Genomic DNA, 9942 nt, shown 5'->3' on the forward strand with positions numbered 1-9942 from the left:
CCTAAAATTGCCAGCCCTTCATAATCCATACTCTTCTTCCATTGTTAATTTTTTCCTTAGAAATTATCATTAACTAATAATGGGGCAATCTACTTCCGTAGTGATACTGCCTCAGAAACCCAAGGAGGGGTCGCTATGAGTCGGGTCTGACTCCACAGCACACAACAACAACAACGATATACTATATTTTTGCTTATTTATTCTCTGTCCCTTGCTAGCATGTAAACTCCAGGAAAACAGATTCACTGTTATATCCCCATTATTTAGAACTATGCATGACTCTTACTAGACACTCAACAAATACTTGCTGAATAAATTGATAAACAAATGAAGTCTTTCAGGAATGCTTATGGCCTTATTTCTTGCAACTAAAAACCATCTGTCAACTTCATAAATAAAGAGAATAATCAAAACTGCTTCAAGTGTGAAACTCCACTGAAATGTTCTCAAGATTTTAAAAGGGAGCTCTGGTGGCATAGTGCCTAAGGTATCTGACTGCTAACCACAAGGCTGATAGTTCAACCCACCAGCTACTCCTCAGAAGGAAGATTGGGCAATCTACTTCCATAGTGATACTGCCTCGGAAACCCAACGAGGGGTCTCTATGAGTCGGATTAGACTCAACAGCAGTGAGATTTTTTTCAGTAATATATACTCAAAAGGAGCTCTGGTGGCATAGTGCCTAAGCCATCTGACTGCTAACCAGAAGGTTGGTGGTTCAAACCCACCAGCCACTCCTCAGAAGGAAGAGTGGGCAATCTACTTCCATAGAGATATCACCTCTGAAATCCAAGGAGGGGCTGTTATGAGTCAAATCAACTCAACGGCAGTGAATTTGGTTTGGTTTAATATTCTCAAAACTTTGAAGATTAGCTATTTAGGTAGTGTCAAAGAACCAATAAGACACATTCATTTTCACTCAAAATAGTTTAATGTAAAGAATAAAGAGTAAATCTCAATAATGTGTTCCTAGTATTCAAAGGCTAACTTGGCAAATTTGGAAACTTACCAAAAACAATTTTCAAGAATATAAGAAAAGATAACAATGAAATAGAATCATCTACCTATTTGAATACAATTACAGTTTTTCAGGTAACATGTAGTTATTTCACAATTAGGCCAAAATATAAAAATATAAATAAATAATTTGTGTAAGTTAAAAGAAAGTTCTCAATTTCCAGATAAAGTTTGGCTCTTTGGAAAGATAAGAATTAGAAATATTAACTATAAATTTGATGTTATTAGGGTGCTTAATCACACTGACTTTATGAAATTAAATAAACAGCTTTTCTGCTTCCTTTAGTTTTTTTTTCCTATCCATTTTAGCAATTGCAGCCCAACGGTCCTCCCTCATTTTTCGCATAACTCCAAACTTCACTGTGGATCCAGGAGTTGTTAGAGATGAAGGAGTCTGAATATAAAATAAAATAAAGTCAGTATGTTCAATTTTTTTTAAAAAATCCAGCTTTTAAAATTTGCTTTCTGAAATAAAATTTAAAAGCTACCTGTTTTGGTGTTGTGACACAAAGTTGAGAAGTTGGTGGATGATTAGTTTTATACAGTTTTTGAAATGTCTCTTCCTCTGAAACCATGCTCTAGAAGAAAAATACAAAACAATATAATTTGGGGACTACCATTCTTAATATGATATTATTAAAATTTTGTCTACATATCACAGATGAGAAGGAGAATAAAAATGGAGGAGGAAAGGAGAAAGAAGAAAAGAAAAAGGAGAAAAAAGATAATGATGATAAAAAAATTATTCAATCTGCCAAACAAGGATCAGATTTTGATCTTATCTTATTCACCAAAATTTAACTCCTACAGCTAAGAAAATTATAAAAATGACTAAAAGCATGAAGGAATATGAAATGTAATTTTAGACCAATTTAACAATCATGTAGGGCTCTATAAGACACCTACTCCTCACTTATCAGCTATCTCATTATCAGACATTTCACATTTACAGTAGTACAAAATCTGCTATCCAAATATTTTTCACATTAACCACACACATCTGCAAGTAACAAACACCAAGGTATGAGGCAAAAGGAATGCTGGCTGTGGTGGTTAAGATTATGTGTCAACTTGGCTGTGCCATGATTCTCAGTGGTTTGGCAGTCATGTAATGATGCATTTTGTCACTTATGTAACGCTGCAGCCATCCTCCATTTTGTGATCTCATGTCATCCTCAATTTTCACACAGTATTGATTTTCACCTAACAACCTGGTCTTTGGAGCCTAACCATGTGCATAAATGAAGAATGGGTGAAATATGCTTATTTGGTTGAAAAGTGTAAAAAATTACATAAAATAATTGTGTCATTCTGAGTCGAATGATAAGCTAAAAAACTGGCCTAAAGTCACACTGCTAAAAAGTATCAGAGATTCTAACCCTGCAATTCCAGATCTCCTACCATTTCTACTAATTCTCATTATATTTTCATATATCTGGACTTCATTTTGAATTGGTAGCTATTATGTATAAGGACTAACATACATGAACTATGAAACAGATCATCTGTGTTCATATTTTGGCTCCATGCTTTACTAGCTATGTAATCTTGGACAAGGTAATTGTATGACTCAGTTTACTCATTTGTAAAATGAACACAACATTGTCTACACTGCTACAGCATGGAATTGTTGTAAGAATTAAATGAAGCAATCTACGTAAAGTTATTAGAACAGTACCTGGCACACAGTTTTAATTATTAAATTATTAATTATTTATGCAACAGGGTACTGGAGTAAAGGCTCTACAAATTACCTTCAGAAATTAGGGCTTTAAGACTTCAACTACTTATTATTCCAGAACAAAGAGAGAGATCCAAAGCAGTAGAAAAGCTTGAAGGATCTTGGAAGAGTGAGTTAAACAAAGACTTTAGCTGGAATATTTTAAGTAAGAATTTTTGATGTCTTGTTCCATATAATGTGTTGAGGTCTATTTATGTTTAAATTAAATAAATCTAGGTTAAGTTATTCTCAAAAATTCATCATTATAACTTCATAAAATGCTTGTACATGTGAAAATACTCATGGTAGGAATTACTGACTCAAAGTGTCAGGGGAAATGGCATCCTTGAATATGCCATCCTTAATGCATTAACTCTTTAAGAGTGACAGAAATGTTAAAGTTGTCAACCAATATATTGATATAAATAACAACTAGTAAGTGATGTAAAATAAAGGAACATGTTAAATATACAAAATAAAGGGGGCCGAGAGTAAGAGTTGGCTGTAGCAAGATCAAAAATACCCACTTTACGTTTCCTAGAAAAAAAAAATATGGCAAAATTTCCTTTAAACATGGTCATCAAGACAGTGATAAATCATGTGCCAACTGTGTTATATCCAGTATTTTCAAAATGTCATGTTTTCTGAAATTTTAGTGCAAATTATTTGAATCTTTATTTCTTTAAAAAGCTGCAAAAGCATAGGAAACTGTGTTATAGGGGAGTTATATTGTATTTCAGTATTTCAGTGATCGGTACCATGACTATATATTATACGTATATGTCAAGAAATAATATGGACAAATAATAAATGTCAATTATGGGCAATATTTTTACCAAAAGATCAGTTGTTTCTGAACTATCCGAATTAATATCAAATTCAAAGACTGTTTTTCTCTTTTTATTACTTTCTTCATTGGGTATATTCTGGTTTTCCTTTGGCTGTAATTTTACTTTTGTTGGTGTCTTCACAGTATATGCCTATCAAAAAGAAAAACAATGCACTGTCATATCAAATAAAATACATATTATAAAGAAAAGAACTTAATAAAACACTTCAAGGCGATTTGAGGCTTTAGAAATCAAGAAATCTCCAGTAAGAGTATGTATATAAGACAGAATTTTCAAAAAAAAATTTAGTCCAGATGCTTTTGATACTAGAAATTTTGGAACTTTCCTCAAACAATTTACATAGTAGACTCTCTTTGTCCTTACCTTCAACTTACTGAAGAAAATAATGGCAGAGAGAGACTCTACCTTCAGTAGTACACAATCTTAACAAGCACTTTAATTTTTCTAATCATGACTAAGAACAAAGAACTGAGTAAGTTTTGCTCTCTCTACAAAATCCTCACTGCTTTATGAGAAAACATATTTGCTCATTTTTTTTGTTGGTAAAGCAACATACATTAATTACATTTGGTAATTCATACTACCCTGCAAGGTTTATAATTAAAAAATTCTCTTTAAAAAGTAAGATTAGTGATACCAGCAAAAACGCCAGAGTAAGCATCTCCAAAAATTCACTGTTCCATAAAAGCAATAAAAATATTGGTAAAAATTATCAAAGTCAACTTTTTAGAATTCTGAACTCAGGGCAAGCTCTCCTCTCCTTGGGTTTCTGAGTCAGTATCTCTACGAAGTAGATTGCCCTTCCTTCCAAGGAGTGGCTGGTGGGTTTGAACTCCAGTCTTACGGTTAGTTAGCAGTCAAATCCCTCAAAGGCACTATGCCACCAGAGCTCCCTGGAGATTAACTGAAGGCTTGGAGAGTGTTCATTCAAAAACAGCTGAATTTCAGTAAGAAAAGTGAGCTTTGTGATGTTTTAACTTTCCCTAGTCCTACACCCAGCACTCCAGTAGCCTTAAAATAACAACTCACATTCCCAGTCAGCCTGGCAGTCACCAGAGGAAGTAGAACAGAGCTGGAGCTCTTTCAAAGCCTCATTCCCAAAGAACTGTCATTACTTGACTTGCCTATTGGTGGTTCCCTAGAAGATCTCACTTAAAAGATTGTCTGTATTTGATATGACTAGAGCTTGTTCAATGGAAAAAGCCCTCTTCTTGGGATTGGGGGAGGTGGATCACTTATTGAAAACATTATCACAAGCATTTTAACTTTGCAGCTGCTTGAGCCAGTGATTCAAAGTTGAAGCAAACAATGGTGTTGTTGTTGTTGTTGTTGTTGTTGTTATGTGCCATCGACTCAAACCTGACTCATAGCGACCCCTCCTTGGGTTTCCGAGGCAGTATCACTACGAAAGTAGGATTGCCCAGCCTGCCTTCCGAGGAGTGGCTGGTGGGTTTGAACCGCCAGCCGTCTGGTTAGCAGGCAACTGTCTTAGCCACTATGGTGCTGTTAGTCGCCATCAAGTCAATTCTGACTCATGGCAACCCAATATGTGCAAAGTAGTACTGCTTCATAGGGTTTTTTTCAAGGCTGTAACCTTTCAGAAGCAGTTCACCAGGCTGTCTTCCAAGGATCCTCTGGGTTGGTTCAAATCACCAATCTTGCAGCTAGTAGTTGAGGGTTTAACCATCCATACCACAAAGGAACTCCTGAGACAAACAACAGACTAACCAAAAAGCTTAAAAGAAAAGGTAGGGAATGAAATGTCCATAGGGGCTTTGAAAAGCTCTGACATATTTCTAGAAATATAGAAGGCCATATGTATGCATAGAGTTGTTTCATGCTCAGGAAAGACTTGATAAGCTATAAACTCTTGCCTCTGGCTAATCTTGAGAATTTACACAAGAAGGAATTGAAGGTTAAGTGATAAAACTTATCACTGGCTAATGTTCCCTACAAGAAATACTAAAAGTAACCCTTCAGGATTAAATGAAAAGACATTAGTAACTTAAATCCATATGAAGAACGAATGAGCATCTATAAATGTAATTACATGGGTAAATAAAATATACAGCATATATTTTCATTTGTAACTTCTTTTCCTATCTGACTTAAAACACAAATGTATAAAGCAATAATTATAATATTGTATTGATAAGCTTATATTAGGCTTATAATATGTAAATCTATAAGTTATATGACAGTAATAGCCAAAAGGAAGTGAAGGTAATGAATCTATATTAGAGCAAAGTTTTTGTATATTTTTGAAATTATGTTGACATTAATAATCCAAACTAGATTGTTTTAAGATGTTAATTGTAATCCTCAAGACAACCATTAAGAAAATAATTCAGGCAGTATAATTCAGTAAAACAAAGGAATTAAAATGGTATACTAGAAAATACCTATTTAACACACAGAAGGCAGTAATAGAGGGGCAAAGGCATGAAAAAGACATATTGTTGTTAATGCCATTGAGTTGGTTTCAACTCATAGCAACCCCATGTACAACAGAACAAAACATTACCAGGTCCTGCGCCATCCTCACAATCATTGTCATCCTCGAGCCCACTGCTATAGCCACTGTGTCAATCCATTTTGATGAGGATGACCCTCAACTTTATCCACATGATATCCTTTTCCAGGGGCTGGTCCCATATGACAACATGGAAAAAGGAAGATAAATGAAGTCTGGCTATTCTTGCTTCTAAGGAACATTCTGGCTATCCTTCTTCCAAGACAGCTTTGTTCATTCTTCCAGTAGTCCATGGTACATTAAATATTCTTCACCAACACCACAATTCAAAGCATCAATTCTTCTGTGGTCTTCCTTATTCATTTCCAGCTCTCACATGCATGTGAAGCTCTCACATGCATGTGAAGCTACTTCATACCTTGGCTTGGGTCAGATACACCTTAGTCTTCAAAGTGACATCTTTGCTCTTAAACAATTAAAGACGTCTTTTGCAGCAGATTTGCCCAATGCAATACATTGTTTGACTTCCTGACTGCTGCTCCATAAACACTTATCATGGATCCAACTGATATACAATCCTTGACAACTTCAATCTTTTCTCCATTTTCCATGATGTAATTCATTGGTCCAGTTGTGAGGATCCTTGTTTATGTTGAGGTGTAATCCATACTGAAGGCTGTAGTCTTTGATCTTCATCAGTAAGTACTTTAAGTCTTCTTCACTTTCAGCAAGGAAGGTTGTGTCATCTGCATGTCACAAGTTGTTAGTCTTCCTCTAATCCCGACGCCACCTTCTTCATACAGTCCATCTTCTCAGATTATCAGCTTATCATACAGATTGAGTAATTATGGTGAAAGGATGCAACCCTTCCCTGATTTTAAGCCATGCAATATCCCCTTGTTCTGTTTGATTGGATGCCTCTTGGTCTATATACAGGTTCCTCATGAGCAGAATTAAGTGTTCTTGAATTCACATTTTTCACAATGTTATCCATAGTATGCACACAGCTGAATGCCTTTTTGTAGTCAATAAAACACAGGGAAACATCTTTCCAGTATTCTTTGCTTTCAGCCAAGATCTATATGGCATCAGCAGTGATAGGCCTCATTCCACACACTCTTCCGAATCTGGCTTGAAATGCTCACAGTTCCTTATTGATGTACTGCTGCAACCATTTTTATCTTCAGCCAAATTTAACTTGAGTGATATCAATGACATTGTTCAATATTTTCCACATTCTGTTGGATCACCTTTCTTTGGATTGGGTACAAATATGGATCTCTGCCAGATGGTTGGCCAGGCAGCTGTCTTCCAAATTTCTTGGCATAAACAAGTGAGCACCTACAGCACTGTATCCATTTGTTGAAACATCTCAATAGGTATTCTGTCAATTCCTGGGGACTTGTTTTTTGCCAATGCCTTCAGTACAGCTTGGACTTCTTCCTTCAATACCATCGTTTTCTGGTCATATGCTACCTCCTGAAATGGCTGAATGTTGACCAATTATTTTGGTACAGTGACTCTGTGTATTCCTTCCATCTTCTTTTGATGCTCCCTGCTTTATTTGATAATTTGCCCACAGAATCCTTCAACATTGTAAAACTTGAGGCTTGAATTTTTCCTTGTTCTTTCAGTTTGAGAAATGCTGAACATGTTGTTTCCCTTTGATTTTCCACCTCCAGATCTTTGCACATTTCATTATAATACTTTAATCCATCCTCTCAAGCTCCCCTTTGAAATCTTCTGTTCAGCTCTTTTACTTCATCATTTCTTCCATTTGCTTTAGCTACTCTCTGTTCAAGAGCAAGTTTCAGAGCCTCTTCTGACATCCATTTTGGTCTTCTCTTCCTTTCTTTTTTAATGACCTTTTGTTTTCTTCACGTATGATGTCCTTGATATCATGCCACAACTCATCTGATCTTTGGTCACTCATGTTCAAGGTATTACATCTATTCTTCTGATGGTCTCTAAATTCAGGAGGGATGTACTCAAAGTCTTATTTTGGGTCCAATGGATTTCTTTTAATTTTCTTCAGCTCCAACTTAAATTCACATATGAGCAACTGATAGTCTATTCCAAGGGTGGCTTCTGTCCTTGTTCTGACAGATGATACTGAGCTGCTCTATCAACCTTTTCATAGATGTAGTTGATTTGATTCCTGTATATTCCATCTGATGAGGTCCACATTTATAGTCATTGTATATGTTGTTTTAAAACATTTGCAATGAATAAGTTATTGGTCATGCAAAATTCCATAATGTGCTAACAAAAAAAAAAAAATCACTGCCATCAAGTTGATTCCAACTCATAACAACCCTTCCTTGGGCTTCTGAGGTGGTATTGCTACAAAAGTAGATTGTCCAGTCTTCCTTCCAAGGAGTGGCTCGTGGGTTTGAACCTCCAGCCTTCTGGTTAGCAGTCAAGTGTCTTAGGCACTACCCCACCAGAACTACCTATAATACAATATCCAGTGTCATTTCTATCATCCAGGTCATATTTTCCAACTACCAATGCTTTTTCTTTGTTTCCAACTTTTGCATTCCAGTCACCGGTAATTATCAATACATGTTGATTGTATGTTCAGTCAATTTCAACTGCAGAAGTTGGTAAAAATTCAATTTCTTCATCTTTAGCTTTAGTGGCTTTTAAGTTAATTTTAATAGTAGTATTAACTGTAGTATTAACCTTGTAGGTGTATGGATATTTTCCTATCACTGACAGCATTATACATCTGGATAGATCTTGAAATGTTCTTTTTGATGATGGTGATGCCACTCCTCTTTGTCATTCCCAGCACAGTAGACATATGGCATACCCATGCCAGCAAGTCAGATCCGACTCATAGGGACCCCTCCTTGGGTTTCTGAGGCAGTATCTCTATGGAAGTAGATTGCCCAACCTTCCTTCTGAGGAGTGGCTGCTGGGTTTGAACTGTCAGCCTTCTGATTAGCAGTCAAATGCCTTAGGTACTATGCCATATGATTGCCCAATTCAAAATGGCCAATACCAGTCTATTTCAGCCTACTAATGCCTAGGATATCAATCTTTATGTGTTCTATTTCATTTTTTATAACTTCCAATTTACTTAGATTCATACTCTGTGCATTCTATGTTCCAATTAGATGTTTGCAGTTGTTTCTTCTTATTTTGAGTAGTACCACATCAGGAAATGAAGGTCCTGAAAACTTTACACCATCCACATCATTGAGGTCAACTCTGCTTCGAGGAGGCAGCTCTTCCCCAACTGCATTTTAAGTGCCTTCCTATCTGAGGGGCTCATCTTCCAGATTATATCAGACAATGTTCTACGACTGCTATTCATAAGGTTTTCAGTGGCCAATTTTTTCAGAAGACCACCATGTCCTTCTTCCTAGTTCATCTTAGTCTAGAAGGTCCACTGAAACCTGTCTATTTTGGGTAATCCTGCTGATATTTGAAATACTGGTGGCAGAGCTTCCAGCATCACAGCAACACATAAACTACCACAGTACAACAAACTGACAGATGAGTGGTGGGAAAAAACAACAACAAAAAAGACATAAGACATATCAGAAACAAATAGCAAATTGCAAAGTGGCAACATAAATTTCACATGATCACTAATCATGAGTAGATTAAACACTCTAATATAAAGGCAGAGATTGATATTTCACTGCCATCAAGTTGGTTCTGACTCATAGTGACCCCTCTTTGGGTTCCCAAGGTGGTATCTCTACAGAAGTAGAGTGCCCAGTCTTCCTTCTAAGGAGTGGCAGTAAATTTTTTTTAAAAAAAAAGATCCAAATATATGGAGTACACAAGCCAACCACTTTATATTCAATGACACAAATAGGTTGAGAGTAAAAGGATGGGAAAAGATATTACATGCAAATTGCAAAAAA

General features: G+C 36.0%; 1 protein-coding gene across 1 annotated transcript in view; it reads right to left on the bottom strand.

Moving 5' to 3' along the window:
- Positions 1–1273: 1273 nt before the first annotated feature.
- Positions 1274–9942, bottom strand: part of SYCP1 (synaptonemal complex protein 1) — a 163969-nt gene continuing 155300 nt past the window's right edge. The window contains 3 exon segments of the mRNA XM_007948815.1: positions 1274–1411; positions 1506–1595; positions 3574–3717. Of these exon segments, the coding sequence (XP_007947006.1) occupies positions 1274–1411; positions 1506–1595; positions 3574–3717 (372 nt within the window).

The sequence above is a fragment of the Orycteropus afer genome, unplaced genomic scaffold (assembly GCF_000298275.1).
Source record: "Orycteropus afer afer isolate SDZICR_OR568_19922 unplaced genomic scaffold, OryAfe1.0 scaffold00010, whole genome shotgun sequence".
Classification (NCBI taxonomy): Eukaryota; Metazoa; Chordata; class Mammalia; order Tubulidentata; family Orycteropodidae; genus Orycteropus; species Orycteropus afer.